The 21,753-nt window shown below is 34.7% G+C and overlaps 1 protein-coding gene across 5 annotated transcripts in view; it reads right to left on the bottom strand.

Moving 5' to 3' along the window:
- Nucleotides 1-21,753, bottom strand: part of CACNA2D1 (calcium voltage-gated channel auxiliary subunit alpha2delta 1) — a 506,092-nt gene that overhangs the window by 402,673 nt on the left and 81,666 nt on the right. For all 5 annotated transcript variants that reach the window (XM_031936055.1, XM_023226696.2, XM_023226701.2 and 2 more), the window contains exon 2: nt 6,198-6,279. In XM_031936055.1, the coding sequence (XP_031791915.1) occupies nt 6,198-6,279 (82 nt within the window). The remainder of the gene's footprint in view (nt 1-6,197; nt 6,280-21,753) is intronic.

Genomic DNA, 21,753 nt, shown 5'->3' with positions numbered 1-21,753 from the left:
ACTTCCAAGCAATATATTAAAGAAGGAAGAAAGAAAAGAACAAGTGACAACTGCAAACAGGCCACTTAATTTTCTCCATATTATACATAGGAACGGGTGATTATATTTAACCAGAAATGCAGGTTGTCCCTTGAACAGAGAAACTAAACTACAACAAAGATGAAAGAATTTTTCAGTTTTTAGGATAAAGGTGTTTGGCACAAAAAGTAAATTTTAAGTTCATGTTTAAGAATACCTAGATTCAAAACAAGGAAAACATTAACATACATAAATAACACAAACTCTCTACCTGTTTTGTTGTTGTTGTTTTTTAATTCCAGAGGTAATTTATTAACCTAGCCTCTCTTTTTCCATATCTGAAGCTATATATAAATTGTAATTTGAGTATATACTTTGACCAGAAAATTCATACGCAATTAAAAGTGAAAAAGATCATACTAAATTCACAAAAACGAAATTTAAAAATAATTAACCATAGGCTGAGTGAGCTGCCTGTTTAATGTCTCTAACCCCAAACGACCTAAATTCATTTCACTGCCAGTAAAACAATTTTTCAAAGCAGCCTGGTTTTGATTTGCCCATAACTGTCATACTTTATTAACAAATGGCTTTTCTACAGCAAAACTGATACCTACCAATGCTGATATACAATTTTACAAATATATATTCATTTAAAGAATTTCCTACACTCAGATTCTTCAGTTCTTCTTGAGCAGTTTTTCAACCTTAGTACAATTGACATTTTACAGATAATTCTCTGTTGTGAAGGGGTGTCTCATGTACTGTAGGATGTTTAAAAGCCTCATTGGCCTCTATACCAAGACTATGCAAGTAGCAACCGCCCCACGCCCCCAGTTATGAGAATCACAAGTATTTCCAAACCATCCCATGCCCTCAGTTATGATAATCACAAGTATTTCCAAAGATTGCCAAATACATGCCAAGGCACAAAGCAGCCCCTGGCTGAGAACCACTGCACTGAATACATATTTAGAGAAATAATAAATAATAACATATCCCTCAAATACTAGCATAACTTCAGGATGTTAATTAATGGCTGGAAGAGAATGGTAAGGTAAAAGAAAAAACGTTTTAATATCTTTTGAGAAATATTGAAAGTCACCCTAAAATTAGAAATCCCCTGAGTTTATTCTGTGTCTTTGAAAATTAATGTAATTAACCACTGTTCAAACAAAAATAGCTTCTTACTTAAAAATCTCCAGTGCAGCAGGGAGGCGGGGGGAGGATGATGGTGAAAGGAATCCATACTCGCTGCACTCGTTGTAGTGCTATATTCTGCAGTCAAAATAGATTTCTTTCCACTTATGACAAAAAGAGCAAATCCGGAGTGTAAGATAATTTTAAATTGCCTACATCATTACGGTGCTGATTTAGTTATAGCACTTAATTGCTGAGGGAAGTAAGGCAACTCTGAATGAAAGCAAAACATATGGAATTAATAATAAATTGCTATATTTGTTTATTTAAAGTGAGAAAGCACATAACTTCCTTACAATTTTATATTGCCTTTTACCCTCCAAACAACTGGGTAAAGGGAATTCTAATATCTGATATTCTAATACAGCTTCTTTCAGCACTCCCGGACTTGAAGATTTCCAATCCTTCTTGTTGCCTGTGCATCTTGCTGATTCCCTAGTCAGGATCACCAATGATTAATTGTGTTCTGTTTTTGAGTATCTCCCTTTGTAAATATATTAAACTCTCTGCCACCTAGAAAAAGAATATTCTATTTACATGAGATGACATGACCACAATGTCAAAGAATAAGCATTAGTTTGAATTACTAATGAAAAGAAATTATTCACTCAGAACGCTTATGTAAATACTATCTTAATTGAGAGTGCTGAATGCTCAATATTTATACATATTTCATATTTACATCTTTGAGTAGCATATTGAAATGTAAAGGTATTGGTTTTGAAACTTTCACTTAATAAATCATTAACAATGAATCAAAAGCCAGGAAGTTCTACGGCAGTGCCACTGCAGAATAAGCCTACCTTCAAAATTAAGCTTCCAGGAAAAAGTTAATCAACATATTATTCTAAATATATTTGCAGATGCTATCCTAAAATTTGAGAAAGTCAGACAGTTTGCCTTTAAGAAGAAAGCTTCATAACAACAATGTGACATGCACCATTTCAAATGGCAATGGTAAACATTTCGTTAAATTTAAAACATTGTTTTCAGGAATATTAAGACTATTTAATTTTTTTAAATGTTATCTATTCATAAATATGTGATGATCAGCCTTGCCATTTGCCAGTGCAGTAGCTAAAGGAGTGTGTGTGTGTGTGTGTGTGTGTGTGTGTGTTTAGAAATAATAAAATATATTTCAAAATATTCTGTAATTCAGATTATTAAAAATACATATATATTTTTCTAAATTTGGGGATTGTTTTCCTATTTTTCTGTCTATAATGTTTTAAATGTGTAAATATAGCTTCTATCTCTATTAATATAGCTTTAATACATTTTTATATATTCAGATAATAATACATATAAGTGAAGACTGCTCTTGTCCTCCACTATTGGTTCTGTCCCCTTCCATTGTGACAGAATTTTAGTGGGGCACACGGCTGCTCAGTAAAAGCCTCCACTTCTTTGACACATTTTTAGTTAGATGTGACTAAATTCTAACCACTGGAATGTGAGCAAAACGTCTTACTCTTAAATGACTGGATATCTTCTCTCCAAATCTCTTTCCCTTTACATGACAACTGGGAAATAAAAGAAACTGGAAGAATAATTTTGTATCCAGGCATGGAAGCCACACGCTAAGGATGGCAGAGTCACCCTGCCAGCCCTCGACAGCTTACCTCTCAACTGCTATGTGACAGAAAAATACATGTTTAGCCTGTACCTTTGTCATACTGGCCCAGCCTGTACCCCAATGTCACCAAGTAATATGACAAATGAATGACATTTGTTGAGCTCTCAGTATATGTCAATAAATAATTTATATGGATTGTATCATTAATCCCAACAACTCCATGAGATTAAATATCTTGGCTAGATCCTAAAGCTGGCAATTGGCAGAACAAAGGTAAAATAGCCTTAGGGATTTTTCAGAGGGATATGCTATAATACTCCGTTTGAAATATTATGTGTTTTCTTCAGTTAGAAGACCATGAAGAAAAAAAATCAGTGAAAATTTACTTTCTGTATCATTCTTAGCAATTATATCAATGGATATACAAACAAACCATTCCTGTGGTATCAACAGAAATGGGAGGTTTTAAATTATGAATGTATATTATATGTTAAAATTTCCCTCCACTCTTTTCTTTTTGGAAAAACAAATCAAATGGAAATATCATGAGTAGGTAATTGTTGCTGGCAGAGCTTTGGTTTCTTATAATTTATATCTTTTATGAAAAGAGCATTAGCATAATCAGATATACTGACCTTGTTTACATGGGAATCTGCTTATTTTTTCAAGGTACAAGTAAGGACAAAAAATGCTATTAACATATGTTCTAAAGCATACAAGAAGGTGTTTCAAATTTCAGAGTTGCATCCTATTTAATAGTTGAGTAACCTAAAACAAATTTTTAACCTTCTCTCAACTATTTTACCCACCTTGTAGATGAGCATATACAACTGATGGACATATGTATTCTCCAAATGGTTCAGTAATGGAATAATCTAATAAAAGACATCTGAAAAGTCTAATGCATCAGGGACAATAGTCCTAAGCAACCCTATTCACTCTTGATCTTTAACAGAAGACAGGCAGGTAACCTGGGAAAAATCTCACATTTGTAAAGTTAAAGCACTGAATTTATTCAATAATATTAGCAACTTTCTGTGGGCTACTATTTTAGGATACAATAAAGCAATTTTCACAAAATTGCAAAACTATATCACTATTTTTTTTTTTATTTTTGAGACAGGGTCTCACTCTGAAGCCCAGGCTGGAGTGCAGTGGCACAATCACAAAAAAATATATTACTTTAGCTATGGTACCTGTGTTGGTTCTTGGCCTTCACGTAAAAAGCTAATTGTACCCTGTGAAGTCAGTAAAAAATGAATGTAATTTGTAATTTGAAGAACCTTCATTTCTACAATGTTAAATTTCAACCTGGAGCCCTGCTAAACTCCTGTGTTTATTCAACTTCTGGCCCTCACCATGTATCCTACACCCCCAATCTCAGCTCAAAGTTCACTCTAAACTCTGACATTCTTCCTCAAAAGGAATGAGGCAATATGGAATCATTTGTCTGTGTAAGATGACACTCTTTGTGTGCCCTAGTACTTAAATTCTTTTTCCAATAATGAATTCTGCTCTAACAGTCCTCCCACCACCCCAGTTACCTAACATAATATTCATTAATTTGGAATTTTTCTGTCACCGTAATGAGGTATGTATCCCATAAACAGAAAATTAGAGGGATTTTCTTTCATCTTTTCCATTCTATTTTGTTATGTTAATTCAGACAGAGTCATTGATTCATTCATCAATAGCTATACTCTTCTTAGTAATCTATTCTTCATAAAGCATAATAGAAACCAGTTAGACTTCTTTTTGGTTAATGAGTCATTGCAAAAAAGCAGATTCAGGAAGAAAAGTTTCACATATTAACACCAAAAGGAACAATGAGGCCAGCCAAGCAAGTTGTTTTTTGAGGCTGGGGAAGCACTCACAGAGTAAGGGAGATGCTCCCAAGAGCAGCTCATTTTTCATCTCCACCTGTTGATAAAGACAGTCATGTAACTTCTCACCAGAACCTGTAATTTCTTTCTTTTCTCATTCCGATTAAATAAAATCTTTGCTCTCAATTTAAACAGTGTCCAAATGAAAATTAACAAAGAAGATTTGGTGGTGCTTCCATAAACTCCATGACTTTCATAGAGGCTCACTTACTACCTACACACTTTCATATTCTAATATAGTTTCCCACAGTGAATCACTACAGATCCCAAGCATCGGCACACAATAACTTTCAAGTTTCTTTGCACCATCAGTAATCGAGATTTGTTTTTATCAACAGAGTGTCAGTTCTCTGAGGAGAGGAATACTGTTTCTTTGTTTATCCTTGGCAGCCTGCACAGTGTCTGGGACATATTACCTGCTCAACATAATACACTGACTAGAATTAAATCTGATCATTGTTATTCGCAGGGAACACCTTTCGTTTCCAAACATATTCCCCTTATCTCACAGACACTTAGGTTTGTTCAATACACTCTAGAGTTGTTTTATAAAGAGATTCTGGTATAATTTTTTGAAGTATGTATGTATGTGGTTTCCTTAAGAATTTCTATTAATACATGAAGTAACCACACATTCCATTTTCTCATACATATTTGCACGATAAATAGTCATATATTATACATCAAGCTGCTTTTATACCACTTTATCTCATTGACTCATCACATTTTTGGAAAATAAAAGGCCTCATTTCATCACTAACAACACAAGATGAGAATACTTTCAAATGTATTATTTACATTGAAATGGAAGTAGTGAGGCCCTTAAAAAGTGACATTTAATTTTGAATAAATCTTACAGAACCTATACATGTAAATGCTCTTACCCATGGAAAATAATCTAGTTAAGATGCCATACAAATATTTATATACTGCTGTCACTCAAACATCGTTTTAGAGTGACTTTCATAGCCAATTCATAAGTCACAAGAAAAATAATCTTTTATAGAGTCTCCTTATCTTGCACCAAAACCGTTATTACTGATCTCAGTGACTAACTCTAATCTCTAGACATGCCTATAAACACTTTTCAAATAATTTTTACCCTCAAAGAATGAAGATATGTTTTCACTGAGGATATTCAAAAGAATCCATCACAGGAGTTCAAGTCATCACTGTATGAGGGATTATTAAATACATTCTGAAGAATGGAAACATTATAATAGTAAGTACATGACTTCCCTATTTAAATTTACGGAGAGCATACATGACATGCAGACTAATTTAAGTGAAACCTACGTATCAACTGCAAAGTGTGCTGAGAAAGTTTCCTTAGTTTTTAAGGATGGCATTTCTTGTTCACAGTAACTAGCAGTACCAAAGGTTTCTCTGAGAATTTCACCACCAGACCCACAAGAGAAATCACATCCCATTTGTAATATACAGATACAGTTTCCTAGAAGATAAAACTGCATTTGAAGTAATGAAAAGATTAAGACATCTCTTCAGTGGATTTTACTCACATCAACAAGCTGATTGACTCCACTTGCTGTTTTTGCCAGTGTGACAAGGTCTTCTTGCATCTTATCCACCCATGATTTGATACTGCAGAAATCAGAAAAGATTATGTTCTATCAGATCTCTGGCAAGTAAAAGTCACACGCCTATATTTTATATCCATGCTGCAGATAATTCATTAAAATGTCCTTAAATTATTCTCCCTCCTAGTACCAACTATGTCCACCCTTCCACTCCAGCTTTAAATTGCAAAAGCACTGAATCTTTAGTGTGCAGCTTTCAGGATACTGAAATGCCTCCAAATCAAAAGAGAAAAATGACATTGATGTCTTGTCCAATGAGAGTAAACGATTTGCTTATTTTGTATTAAAATTCCAGTAACTAGCTATTAAACATTCTAAACTACAAACTTTATCTTTTAGCTTACAAGTCTTCTGAATATAACAGTAAGATTATACTAAATGCACACCATTTGTAAAATGCAAGAATAATTCCACCAGCCAGGTAGAACATTCATTCAACAATTTGATGCATTCCCTTCTAGTCTTTTAAAATTCCTTCACATAGTTGAAAGTATGTTATATAAAATTCATATATCTTTCAGCTTTATGTCATACGATATGTACTTTCCCATGGCATTATAAACATTTTGCAAACATTTTATTTTTAATGGCCACTTAATATTCCATTATCTCTATATTCCATACTATACTTGACCATCCTCCTTTTTAAAGGGAAATTTAAGATATCATCAGCTTTTAACCACTACATACTACACTACCACGAATATCTTAGAGCATGAAGCTTAAGAATATTTTACTTCCAGCCTGGGCATGGTGGCTTACGCCTGTAATCCTAGCATTTTGGGAGGCTGAGGCGGGTGGATCACGAGGTCAGGAGATCGAGACCATCCTGGCTAACACGGTGAAACCCTGTCTCTACTAAAAATACAAAAAATTAGACAGGCATTGTGGCCGGTGCCTGTAGTCCCAACTACTACTCGGGAGGCTGAGGCAGGAGAATGGCATGAATCCGGGAGGTGGAGCTTGCAGTGAGCCCAGATCATGCCACTGCTCTCCAGCCTCGGCGACAGAGCGAGACCCGTCTCAAAAAAAAAAAAAAAAAAAAAAGAATATTTCCTTAGCTAGGCTCTTAGATTTGGAATTACTGGATCCAATTAGATTTGGAATTACTGGATCCAAGTAATTACTGGAATTACTAGATCCAAATTTTAAAGCAGTAGTTTTGATCATTACAATTATGATTGAAGGATTTAAGTTCGAATCTTTTTCAGGTATACAATGGACATCTTAAAATATGAGCTATGGATGTCAGGATATTTTAGAAGACCCTAAATCCATATTCTATATCACTTTTTCCTGGTATTAGAGATATTACCAAATAGAACCACAAAATCTTCCCCATTCATATTAAAATCATTTAATTTGTGTTCCTCCATATATTTCACTTATTCTTCCTCAGGTTGTAGACCTAAAGTGTGTATTCCTTTTTGCCAAGGCAAGTGTAAAGAAACATTAGTAAGCTACTAAGAATGCTAGATGATTTATATTTGAATTTGAACTTTTCTCTACATATCTATGTATAATTTCAATCATGGAGATTTAACTGTGTACGTCTTCTCTTCCTTAGGGAAGAATTCCAGTAGTATAAATATAATTTTTTAAATATAAGTAGTGTAAATATTTTTTTCAGACAAATTTAAATATAACAAAATAAATACCGAATAAAAGTATGACATGGAAAAGAGATTTAAATGACATGGAAGAGAGCATTTAAAGAATGATGAGCAGATAAGAGGAAGAAAAAAACGGAAAGTCAGTTATAGAAAAGGATGAAATGCCTTAGACGAAAACACAGAGGCTTGACTGACACATGAAACAAACTAGTTACTAAGTGAAATACATTAAAACTAGGAATACTTTAGCACATACGAAAATAAGGAAGAATACTTATTGAATCACGCTGTATGAACAGGATAGAAAAAGGTAAATGAATATCAAGAAACAAAAAACAAATAAAAGAGAGTAAGGCATAAAACAGAGAAAAATTGTTATAATAATATTTTAACTAGTGCTACTTATTTGCTGGTGCCTATATTTGAAAAATATTATAAGTAAATACTCTTAGTAAATACAGTTGTGCCCCATTTTTATATTAAATACAAAAATTACAGTAGGGTACAGGTAGGAGCAAAAACCATTGATACAATAATTTCCTAATTTAGATGAGACTATCTCATTTCTCTAAGCAGGTGCTGAACAAGTACTAGAATCTAGAGAAAATGAGTCATCTCTTCTCAAATATAATTTCCAACACTGACAAATAGTAAGAATGTTATACATCCCTTTAGCTCGAAACTGAGAGGCAAAGAATATATATGTAAAGAAGTGAATTTAACTCATCCCTGAATTCTGATTTATACTAAACTGATGCAAAACATGCATTCTAACTTGTTACAAGTGCACTGTCACTACCAATGTTCATTGAGGTGAACCTGCTTTGGCTGAAAAGCAATTCAGAACCCATCCAGTCTTCCCTACCCCACTGACAAGCTGTTAGGAACACTTTATAGGAACAAGGATTATTTTTTATAAATATGAGGTATTAACCTGGTTTTCTGAAATACTTAGGCACTCAGGCTTTCAACCTGGAATTAAAAGGTTATAAAAAATAGAAAATAAGGAAAGGTCCCATTCGTCATGAAAGTAAAAAATTACTCAAGTGAAAACACTCACATGAGCAAAAAATTTTTATCAGTCTTTCTCTTTCTTGGTAAATTGTCAAGCACAAATATGTAATCACTAAGCACTATTTTATTAAATTTATACAGAAGACACTATAAAATTTAGGGGAAATTACAGAGAATACAGCTTTTTCATGTAATAAGCAACTAACATAGCACTCCACTAGGAAGAATTCATTGTTGTTCTTTGTCAATCCATTCAACAAGTACTAGTAACTGCTGGAAAAGATACTGAAAGATGGAAATGCAGGCTGTGTTTAAAACTGGGTCTGGGAGGGAGAGAGAAAACAACAAGAAGAACATAGTAGGAAATGTTTGAGGAAGCTCAAGAGAGTCAATGCTTAGTAAGTAGTGGTATAAGGAGGTTGATAGAAGAGGCTTCCTGCAGTAGTAGCTACTTGAAGTCATATTTGAAAGACAAGTGGAACTCATCAAAATTGAGCAGAGAGGGAAGTAACAATGAAGGCGGAGAGAATGTAAAACATGACATGTTCAGTAACTTCAAGAGATTCAAACGATTGAGTCCAAGCTTGGTTCAGCAAAAGATATGGAATGAGGGCAGGAGAGATAGGGAAGAGTGATGGGTCAGGCCAAGGGTCTTAAATACGATTCTGAAACATTTAGATTATATTCTCAAAATAATGGAGAGATACTAGAAAATGAGAAGTCAGAGAGTAAAAAGATCACGTAAATGTATATAAACATGATTAAATTATTTCTCTGACACTGAGTGGATGGTAGTTTACAGGGAGAACAGAAATCACAAACAGAAAGTCTAGTTAAGAGGTAAGAAATGAGATGGACTCAGACTAATTTAGTGGTGGTGGAAAGGATAAAGGAAAAAGAAGGGGAGGCCAAGTAGAAGCAACTAGCGCAACAGAAATTCTGAAGGATGGACAATAAGATTTCATGCACTGTTGGGTATAGAAAATGAATGACAGGAAGAAAGTGGGATGATTCAGGGAGTTTCTCAGGTAGAGGATGATGGGAAATTGTGGTATAGAAAGTAAGTATAGGAGAAATAACAGTTTAAAGGGACATTGACAGGTTCATTTTTATTGGTTCAATTAGAGGTGTTTGGGGGAGACTCAAGTATAAATATACACTAGGTAATTGAATGGCATGGGTTTAGAGCTCTTGAAAGAGAAATCTCCATAGAAATTAAGATCAATGTATAACTCCCAAAGTAGAGTGAACAGAAAAAGGAAGGAAATAAACAGTAGTTACAACTCTGGCAAGGTACATTTAAAAAACAAACAGAGGAACCTGAGTAGTAACTAGAAAAAAGGAATCCAAGAACAATGGTATTGCAAGAGCCAAAGCAGGGAGAAGTTTCCAAAGAGAAGAAAGAAGTATACAGTCATCAAATAAGGTGAAAAATTTATACCACCTTATCTCTGAGGAGAACGAAACACGGAGAATGAGGAATCAGTGTCCTTTTTGGTTTTTAATAGAATAGAACTGAGCCTATTTCTATGCAAAAAGAGAAAGGCGAGTAGAGGAGGAAATATCAAAGATTCAGGAGAGAACATGTAATTTACTGACAATGATGGGGTACAGGACATGCCACCCCTAAATAGGGCACCTTGGCGTTTAAGAAAACAGCAAAAGCAGGGAGGTCTTTCTGACCTTCTCCCACGAAGCAGACAATAAAGCCTAAGAAGGTCACTGTCTGACCTCCCTCCCTTCTCCCCTGAAGACTCTTATGTGGCAAGTATCTTGCCCTATACCCAAAGGGAAGGAACATCACCCAGAGACTCCAAGAAGTACTGAATAAACAAGTCTTGCTAAGTTCCCCTAGTTTATTAGTAGATCATACCCTTTCACCTTCTAATCATACTTCTGCAGTACTGTCGATAAAAACATACAGTTTTCCATAGGTTTTTGGGTCATTTTCTGAAGGTTCCTGTGTCACATAACACTTAATTCACATGCTTTTCTCTTGTTATCTGCCTTTTATCTTATAGGAGATCTCAGCTGTGAATCTTGCAATAGGTAAGAAATATTTTCTCCCCTACAACTGTCCTTTAAAAGGTTCCAGATATTTTTTCTAGTTTACCCTCTATTCTAATGTGAGAATGTGGAAGTGAGAGATGAATTAAGAAATAAGTAGAACCAAAGAGAAATCTAATCCATGGGAGGAAGACAGGATACTTCTTCTCGGGAAAATGGAAAGAGAATGTAGATTTGGGGTAAATTGAAACAACTGGAATAACTAGAACAAAAGTTGAGACAGTTTTACCTACTGCTCTCTATTCCATTTGTAATGAAGGAGGACCAGTTATCTGTTAAGGGACAAGAAGTAGGTATTAAGGTAGATAGCTGAAAAGAAAAATTGGAGGCTTAAAAAGAATAGCTGGAGAGTATTTAAGGACTTGGCATTATACTGGAGGTCATCAGTTTCCACTGGTATTAATCAGTATGACTGTGTGAAATTCTTACTAGTATAGTCTGAGGAGAGCAAGTTCGGGGGAAAAAGGCATTCAGATGAATGTGGGGCAGATACCAGCAGGTGAGAAAGACAGACAAGGAAAGGCAAGTTGACGGTCGTGACAATTTCAAGATCTCCACACATTCTAAATTAACAAGGACTACTGAAATATTTGCTAAAATGTTTTTAATATTTGCATAAACAATGCTTATCTCCTTAACCCTTTTTCTATGCAACCAAGAATTTTATCATAATATTTATAAGAAACTGTGAAAATACCTAATTACTAGATTTCAAATTTTTTTTTTTTTGCATTTTTTTGCCTGATAACTTATGAATATACTGCAGAGACTAAATGAGGAGGGCTGAGTATACACACCACACTTTAAATCAACTGACACAAGCATGTTTAAAAGAACAAAATCCTAAAATTATTGTGAAATCTAATTGCTCTATGAAAGTTTAATAGTTTGAAAATCTTTCTCTTAGATAAAAATATATGCAATCTTTGGCTAGCTCAAGAAAGTGCATGGCAACTGATGTATATCTGGTTGCACAGGTATAATAGACCTTGACTAATAAGTACATTGTTTCCATGAGAAAATACATGGAATTTTTCAAATATGCAGTGGCAAGAACACACTTAACACTGCTTGTTAGAAATGTATATTCCCTGGCTTCAAGTCTCCGATAGTAAAAGAGGTTTCAGTGTTATAAAGGCAGGACTTGAACATGATAGCTAGTCAGAAGAGTAAGAACAATGGATGGTACTTGTGAAAGAAAACGAGGAGAAGCTCCAGAGTTTCCCTATGCAGTCAAGGTACATTTGCAACAGAACTATTTCTTATCCTTTTCCTACCCAATGTTTACCATTGCTCCACTGCCCTCTTGAAACCCGTGTTCCTATGGCTCCTATGACCCTATTCCCTGGTCTCTCTTCTTTTATATTATTATCATCTGACTCCTTCACATTTTCCCAAAGTCAAATTGGTCATTTCTCAGCATCTGTCTTTGATTTTATGTGCCATTCTGCTTCCTTACTTCTCTTTATTTCTACTTCTTTAAAATTTCCATATATAATATCTAAATCTGAGCTCCAGTTCTACCTTAACTACCATTTGATCATTTCATCTAGATGTCCCACCATTCCTTTCAAATATGTACAATATTGAACTCAATAGCTTCCCTCCCCATACTATAAACCCTCTATGTCCCTTCTCCTTGTTGGAAAATCATCTCCCCAGTCTTCAGACTCCACACCATCAATTTCTTCATCTTATCCCTCCTCCAGTCCTTTGTTTAATAATAGTATCTCAGCATTTTTCCAACACAGAGCTAATAGCTAAATGCATTGAGACCTTATTTTATACCATCTCTATGCTAAAGTGTTTAATATGTATTCTCTCATTTAGTCATCATAAAAAGTAGTATTCATCTTTCACTGATGAGAAAAATTAAGAGATGAAGAAAATTTAGAAAAGATAAGCTACACAGCCCGCTAGCTTTTAATTTGCAAAGACCTTTTAATCCAACCAACCTCACACATTTCCATGCATGCTGACTGTCCTTTTCCACATTCTGCCTTTGCACTTTATATAACCTCTACCTGGAATTAATATCCCACTTCCATCGTGAATGGATACATCACACTAATATTCTAATATCACCTTTCACAAATTCCCAAATTAAAATATTCTTGTCTCTCCACGCAACTTCAAAAGTCCTTTAATTGTGCTGTGCACTTACTTCCTTATACTTTCATAATTAGATGAATATACATTTATTCTCATTTATCAATGCATTTCCAAAGTTTTTATGACAGTGCTTTGAATATAGTAGACACATAAGTATTTATTGAAAAGTAAATTGAAATGAAATGCAATTGCACTACCATTTTTTAAAAATAGGTACCTTTATTTAATGCCTTAATGCATATCTTCTCTCCATAATCCACATCAGAAAAAAAAAGAATTGCTGGACCCATGCATCTGTAAACAGCATCCATTTTTCAACAAGCAGCAGATTATCAAAATGTAGACTTAATACTTTAAAGAAATTATTAAATCTCTAGAATGTATGCCTTAAAATTCCACATATTTTGTGTGTATTAATTGTCATAGAAAAAAAGTCTTATAATCCTTCTCTGTCCCTACAATAACTCACTACAGAGTTGACTAGCAGTTCAAGGTTTCCAAATGTTAGGTGTTCACAAATTCAATAAAATTTGAAGCAGCCACTAAAATGTCTCTTAAAATTGACGCAAATCTTTCATTGAATAATTGAAAAAATCTTTTATATCCTCTACTTCACTTTACTGTACAGAAACAGCCCAAATTCTAAAAGCAAACATGTAAAATATGCAGATTTTCATTAAGTTTGAGATAAAAAACTTGCCATTCAATTAATATTGTTCCTTTTGAGGTTGGATTTGTCTGTAATGCGGCTTTCAAAAGAGTAGTACAGTACATTCAGAAAACTCTTTATTTTCAAAACGAAAAAAATACGGTAATCCATTTCATTTTGTGTGCATATGCAAAACAACAAATTCAGAAAAACACAAATTACACTTTGTGTAATCTACTGTAAAAGTATAACAGTTGAGTATAAAGTGTCAAGTCTGCATAGTTATCTAATTGTTTTAAATCCTAAGCTAAAGAGAGAATTTGCCTGGTTGGAGCAAGGCAGCCAGAATGATAGCTAAGAATTGTTGTAACAGGCCCTATCCAAGATTAACTGTCTTTCCTTCCTATATTTGATGTGCCTAAGTCTTCTGGAGAAAAGAATAATGTGTGTAAACCTACTCCTATTTGTAAGGAGAGAATATCGACACAGACCTTTTTTTCATGCATTTCCCAATTTATTCCACTAGCAATTATCACAGTGACAAAGAGGGAATGGGAACTATACCATAGAGAAAATGGAAAGGAAGAGGGCTTGTTACAGTAAGGGATTTATAGGAGGGGTAGTGGGAAAGTGAGATGTCTGTACCACTTGGAGCCCTATCCTAAGGCAATTCTCTGCTTTTTGCCACTATTTTTAAGAAATCATTTATTTTTAACCTGAGCAAATAAGAGACATAGTTATGCCCTGTGGAGCTGGGAAAAAAATTTAAATATCAAAAAATCTAACAAACTAGCCACTTCAATTGTGTTGATGTATAAATAGCTTATCATAAATCTGAAGTAATAAGATCATATATTTCAAAAGTCTAGTGTTCCACTTGCTATAAATACTCTACCAATGCCAAACTGTTCCTATTTTTGTTATATAATAAACCACCCACAGTGTTCCTGTAGTTGGGTAAAAATAACATAAGTAAGCCAAAGATTTAGATAACCTAGACATGAAATTTTGCTAAATATGCATTTCTTATAACATGGATAAGTATACAATTAATTTTTTTTTTTTTTTTTTTTTTTTTTTTGGTATAAAGGGAGTGCTTGTTATCTACATTAAATCATAAGATTGTTTGTGAGATGGGTGTCATGCCAGGAATGGTAGGTAGTTCCTGAAATTATACTCAATTTAAACCATTTTCAATAACACTGCTGCTCTGTTTTTAGAAAGCTGTTTCAACTTGTGAAATGCTTTAGTATTCCATTTTTGACTAGAGTAATCCTGTAAGAAATGCAGAAAAGGATGTGCTCATGCTAATCAGTGGAAAGGTAAAGTACTTGAGAGTAGGAGAAAAGACTATCACTAAACTCTGATTCCTAAGCTGTTCATGTTTCTCTGCCTTCATTTTCTGTTTTTTGTTTTGTTTTGTTTTGTTTTTTCCTGCTCGTGTGTATGTGCGCGCATCTGTCATGTGTAGTTAATCCACATTACAAATTTCATACTCATAGCTCTCAAAGGCCCTGAGATCTACTTTTGTTTATAAGGTCTTCTTTTCACGAGATCTAAATTTATTTTCATGAAATCTTCTTTTCCACTATCTTGGATTGATTTTTGTTTTATCCAAGTATTTTTTTTTTTTTCATATTTTCTTTATTTTCTTTCTCAGCTGCAGTAATTTGCTTCCAGCTTCCAAGACAACAAATAAAAATTATACTTTGGGGTTGATAGTAACGCAGTTCCATGGATTAGCTGGGGGGAGGGTTCTCATACATGCGATTTGTTCCTTGAAGCCTTGAGGGCTTTGTTTTTTATCCTTCCACATCACAATTAGTTACAAACTCTAGCTTAGTCCCGGGTAGCCTGATGCCAGCCGAGGTGTCCCACATGGCCACACAATCTGCTGCTGGTGTTTCTATGAACCAAATGAGCTAAAATTCTAATTGCTCATTACAAAATTTCCATTCATTTTATTGAAGATCTTTCCCTTTATTGTCTAGCTGTGATTTTTCTCACTCATTGCAAATTGTTCACAAAATTTACTTTAGCCTATTTCAAGCATGTATTTAATTATTTAATTACCATGACATTTAATGTCATGGTAAAAATTTCCTTATTTTCTTTACTTCTAGGAATTTTTAGCTGAGCATTCATAATATTCCCAATACTATAAAAACCTCAAATGCTTATTACGTTTGGATTCTAACCTAAATGGCGAATCCACTTCCCCATATAGGTAAGTATCTCCAGTCCAGCCTGTTGAACGGTTTTACAAATACGTCAGTTTTGTCATGCTCTTTAAATATGTTTTCTACTAAACTGAAATCACCTCTCTAATCATCTTCGGCTCCTGAAAATCACCCAAGTCTGGGCTTAAGGTCCCTCCTCTGACCAATTCAAGTCCTCAAACTCTCATATTTTTTTCTTTTCTCTAAGTATCTAAAATATGTACAGCCTGAGCCTGTCCTACAAAATGTTACACATCTAGACATACTCTTTTATATTAGTGTTATTTCTCCAACAATATTTAATTTCCTTGAATGGATGGGCCATAGCTTATCATGTTCTGAGACTATCTAGCACAGTTCTGAGCATACAGAGCTACTTAAAAAACAACAGGTAATATCTATTGAGCACCTATATGTCAGGAACTGTTCTAAACATGTTATGTGAACATACTCTTCAATTCTCACAAAAATCTATTGAGGTAGATACTGTTATTAGTCCTACTTTACAGATGAGGAAACTGAGGCATAGAGAGGTTAAGTTACTTACCAAAGGACACAAAATTAGTAAGTGGCAGAGCAATTTGCCCTGAGACGTCAATAACGTTTAACTCCATTAATAAATGCTAACTGATGCCATGGTCTGATTCATGGTTTGGTTTTCATTGTTAAACCACCAGAGAGTAGCCCTCAACTCTCCTCTCATCAGAACTTGGAGATACCTCCTGTTTTCTAGTTTACAGACTGTCATAGCCCTAGGTTCAAAGTCTGTTTCATTGATAGAGAGAAAAATAACATTTTCAGAAGTCTTTCCTTACATGGCAAGAAAAAAGGCTGTTGTGGTTAGAAAATAAAGATTTAAAAACAAGAATATCTAACTATGTTCTTCCTTAAGACATCTCAGTGGAAATACATACATATTAATAATTATTCCTTCAATGCTATAATTTTTCCTCACTTTACATTTTTAAGTTTTCATCAGCATTTTCAAATTAAACAAGCACCATTTACTTTACTTACAACCAGAAGTTGTACTACTTTCATTAACATAACATGACATCCTCAGTGTTATGCATTAGGTCCACAGCAATTGATTCTGATATTATTTATAACATGCACACAGACTTCACATACAGTAGCAGGTTAGGTGTAGAGGCAGACGTCATATGTTTATAAACATAAAATATTCTAAAAGCAACATTAAGTCCTTCAATATGCATAGAAAATATGACTATGTCAGCAGGCCTTCATTGTTTTTATGATGTAGGTTCAGATATACAAACAAATATATGAATATAAAACTAGGACCCAAATTGACTCATGTGGCACTTCTTTTAAATATAGCCTACAGTGTAATCTGCTGACAGCTGTTCTAAGACAGAGCTTATTTAACAATCAAAAAGCTGTCAATGCAAATATATTAACTTGCAAATTAGAAAGACAATAACTCTCTTTCTGAAAACCATCAGAAAAGAATATTGCCAGGTTATTCCGTCTTCAACATTTTTTTTAACATTAAGTAAATGATTCTAGAGAAACAGAAATGAAGCCTTTGAATATAAGATGGTAAACATCTTTCTAGCTCAGAAAATATATTGCAATTTTAATTGCTTTCAACCTTTTTGTCCTCACAGAACATGGTTCTCTCTGACCCTCTTTGCCTGAGCAGCATATACATTGCCCTTATGTTCCCCTCTGCTGACCTGAGCACAGTGAACATTCTAAACAGAAGATTGTTTCTTAGATAGGAACTAGAAACAGCTCCCTTTCCTAACCTGCTCAATATAAATGAAAAACAGTTTTGTTTTTCCCCATTAATGCAGTAAAAATAACAATGAGAACTGTGTTTAACAATAATGTTTATCAAATGGCAAAAAAAGTTATAATTTTTAGCACTATCCAATAACCTCTTTCGAAAACTGTGAACCATTAGTGCAAAGTTTATGTAAATGTCCAAGTAATACAGAAAAATAAATCATTTTTAATTTCTTGGTCATGCTTTCAACTATTTTTTAATTTGAATTGTTCAGTGTTTCAAATAATGTAACATTTGCTAATATTTAAAAAACAATATTATATAATTATGATCTTTTATGTATTATATGTTGAAAAGCAGGTCAAAATCTAGGCAATTAAATTTTTTAAAATATTAAAATATTAGGGAGAAAAAGCACTTTGTATAACTAAATCCAATAGAAGCTTGCATATACTCTCGGTAAATTAAAAACACGCTTTAAGACATGACTAATGTATGTACAGTTATTGGAGAAGGTTTTTTAAACATTATTTTTCTATTTAAATATTATAGAATTTGCTAATACTAACAGAAGAAAAAAACACAGTGTTAGCTCTATTTTCTCTTATGGGGAAGCAAATGTCAAGATGTTACTGGAATTTAAATTATTAACATAAAATGTGAAATAAACACTTTAAAACACAATAGTTGATCTCATAAAATGCCTCATTTGTGTTGATGTTTATATCTTTCATATCTTTCATATTTCAAATAATTATTCTGTAATTAGAAGCAAAGACTTGAAAACTGAATCATATTCAATCATCTTAGATACAGGTAGGAGGCATTTAACAAGCCCCGGTGAAAAGAGAATGGTATTTTAGCTTGAGGTCCCTGCTGTAGATGACACGCCCATGTAACTCATTATCTTTATGAAATATGAATCATGAAGCAGCCAGTAACATGAATTAAACATCAACATTCCAAATGAATTGTTGCAGTCTCCTAATTTTTTTTTCATTATTAGTCATTCTGTCACTGTTCCTAGTGCTCCATTTAGAGCACATCCCAATGTGGATTTCAACAAGCAGTTTTAAAATGGACCACCCTGTATTGTAACGTTAAAGTCTAAAGATTTCTGAGGCTAGATCTGTGAATCATATGTGACTCAGCAGCCTCCCACAGGCCTGAAAACCCTTATATTCTCTCTCAAAATGTTCCTTCTGTAGAAGAGAGGTTGAATGGACTCCTTTATCACTATTCAGGAAATACAAAAGGACTTGAGCACATGCAATCCATTAGAATTCACACTACCTGTTTTAGGTCACCTGCAGTAACAGAGGAAAAAAGGCCCTTCAGTGCATCTCCTGCTATCTGCAGAACTGTCTTTTCAACTACCCTACATGTATTTTCCCAAAGCTCTGGTTTATCCTCTCATGTCTCTTGATCCTATCAGGGAAATAGTGACCTCATAGGCATTTATATCACCTTTGGACATCCTGTAAGTGAACCTTGAACTGAGATTATTTCTCCAGTTAATGCAAGTAATAAATAATATTTTTCAAATACTTCTAGAAACTGCAGAAGGAAACATCATGGTCTTCTAGTCCAGTTCTTAATAAATGCAAGCCTCCTTTATACATCACACATGAAAAATTATCATGGTAATTCTCCCAAATACTTCCTGCAATGGGCATTCATTACCCTACTGAAAACCTTTTTATTTAGGTGCAAAACTGTCAGAAAGTTCTGCTAGGTGCAAAATAAATGATGGTATAATTGTCTTATGAATTGGCAGGCAATCCCCTAAAATAAGACCTACTCTTTACATATACTTCTATATTGCTTAATTTTTCAATGATTATTATCACTTTGAAATGTGTAAGCTACAAAAATTTCAGAAAAGAAATTAAGTGTCCTCAGGCATCCGACTTCTAACGCCTACCAAAAGAACACATAAAATAGTCATTTTTATAATGTATGCAGCTAACTTAGTTATATGTGGTCATCTGACTACCATAGTTTTACTTGTTTGTCTTTTTTTTTTTTTTTTTTTTTTTTTCTTTTTTGAGAAACAGTCTCACTCTGTCACCCAGGCTGGAGCGCAGTGGTGTGATCTTGGCTCACTGCAAGCTCCGCCTCCCAGGTTCACGCCATTCACCTGCCTCCACCTCCCAAGTAGCTGGGACTACAGGCGCCCGCCACCACGTGCGGCTAATTTTTTGTGGCTTTTAGTAGACAGGGGGTTTCACCATGTTAGCCAGGATGGTCTCGATCTCCTGACCTCGTGATCCACCTGCCTCCACTTCCCAAAATGCTGGGATTACAGGCGTGAGCAACCACGCCCGGCCTGTTTGTCTTTATCCTTAGATTTAACCAGAATGAAAGGAATGAACAAAAGTACATGTGTGTAAAGGGCAAGGTGAGACTTTTTATCTTGATCCTATTAAAAGAAAAGCAAATCAGCAATTAAGGGCAAAATAAGTAGTAATGATTAATAAACATCTTACCTAAGTTTCGGATAAATACTTTCTGACCAGGAGGTGGTCAGGCAGCCCTAGACATACTAAGTTCTTGGACCTAGGCTTGGAGTTTACGGATGGACTGGGTCTGATTCTCCAGCCAGGTTCTTCAGACTATAGATCTAAGGAGGATCAATAACCAGTGTCTAAGGACAAAGCTGAAGCCAAGAACCAAACAAGCAGCCCAAAGGAATAATGATTCAAAAAGATTGGGCGAAGACAGGGCTCGGGGGTTCACGCCTGTAATCCCAGCACTTTGGGAGGCCGAAGTGGACAAACTGCTTGAGGCCAGGAGTTCAAGATCAGCCTAGCCAACATGGCAAAACTCTGTCTCTACGAAAAAAAAAAAGAATAGCTGGGCATGGTAGCTCATACTAGCTACTCGGGAGGCTGAGACACAAGAATCGCTTGAACCCAGGGGACAGAGGCTGCAGTGAGCAGAGATCACATCATTGCACTCCAGCCTGGGTGATACAGACCTGTGTCAAAAAAAAAGAGTTTGGCAGAAAGATTGCAGGGCTCTGGCTAGGGGACTGCAACTGGAGACAAGAACATAGCAAATGTCAAAGATAGAGCAAATCAATTCAGAACTGTGGATCTAGCTCAAGAAGTTCACACTATGATTAAGGACCTATATACAGAGTCCCTGCATTGCTGTCCACCTGTGGATATAAAGCTAAAAGCCCTGACTGGTTAAGAGAAATGGTCACAAAGTTTTGTTTAAAGACCTCCACTCTGTATACAGTTTCTCGCTCTGGGATACCAAACTGCACCATGCTAAATGCCACTAAAATGAGAAATCAATTTTGTTTTTCTTATTTCTGTAATAAAACTGCTATCTAAAAAGTGCATAATATACTTCTTTTATGGTAATGCCAGGGCTTAAATTAGAATCTTATTCTTGACCCTCCCAATCAGATTCTTCCTGCTAGATTTTTCAAAAAGCACATGGAAATCACCTTGGATAAATATATACTTTCCATCTAAAGAAAACATCTCTGTCAGGATTGTAGGAAATGGTGTCTAATTGCCATCCAAGCTGGTCTTGTTCCCTATGTTCAGTTTTCTGATGGGACAGAAGGGAAAGTTTATGGAATGAATGGATGAATGGGCAGACAATAGGATTAATGCAAGAGACTCTGTTGTGTTCATCACAATGTCTTTCCTCTTCAGTAGAGATGTTCAGGGAGGGCTAAAGCTAGGAAACCCAGGGGAAATAACACATTCCTGATTGACCAATTCTCTCTCAATTTATAACACAGCCACCTGGCACTAGATAAGAATTAAAAACGGAAAATAAAACAAGGAATTGAAAGAGATCCAGAGAACCCAAAGGAAAATAGATTGAGAGAAGGAATAAGGGACAATGACATCTGGAAGTTGGGAGAAGAGGGGAAGACAGTAGAAAAAGGAGACTAGAAAGGAATGCGTAGTTTAGAAAAAGAATGTGGGGTTTCCCTTAAAAAATGAAAATTTACTTTTGCACATTAAAAAAAATTGGCCTTCCACCAAAAACTGTAAACAGTGCACTACCTAATGCACTACTATTC

Source organism: Piliocolobus tephrosceles, chromosome 8, assembly GCF_002776525.5.
Source record: "Piliocolobus tephrosceles isolate RC106 chromosome 8, ASM277652v3, whole genome shotgun sequence".
Taxonomy (NCBI): domain Eukaryota; kingdom Metazoa; phylum Chordata; class Mammalia; order Primates; family Cercopithecidae; genus Piliocolobus; species Piliocolobus tephrosceles.
This window is presented reverse-complemented; position numbering and strand designations above follow the sequence as displayed.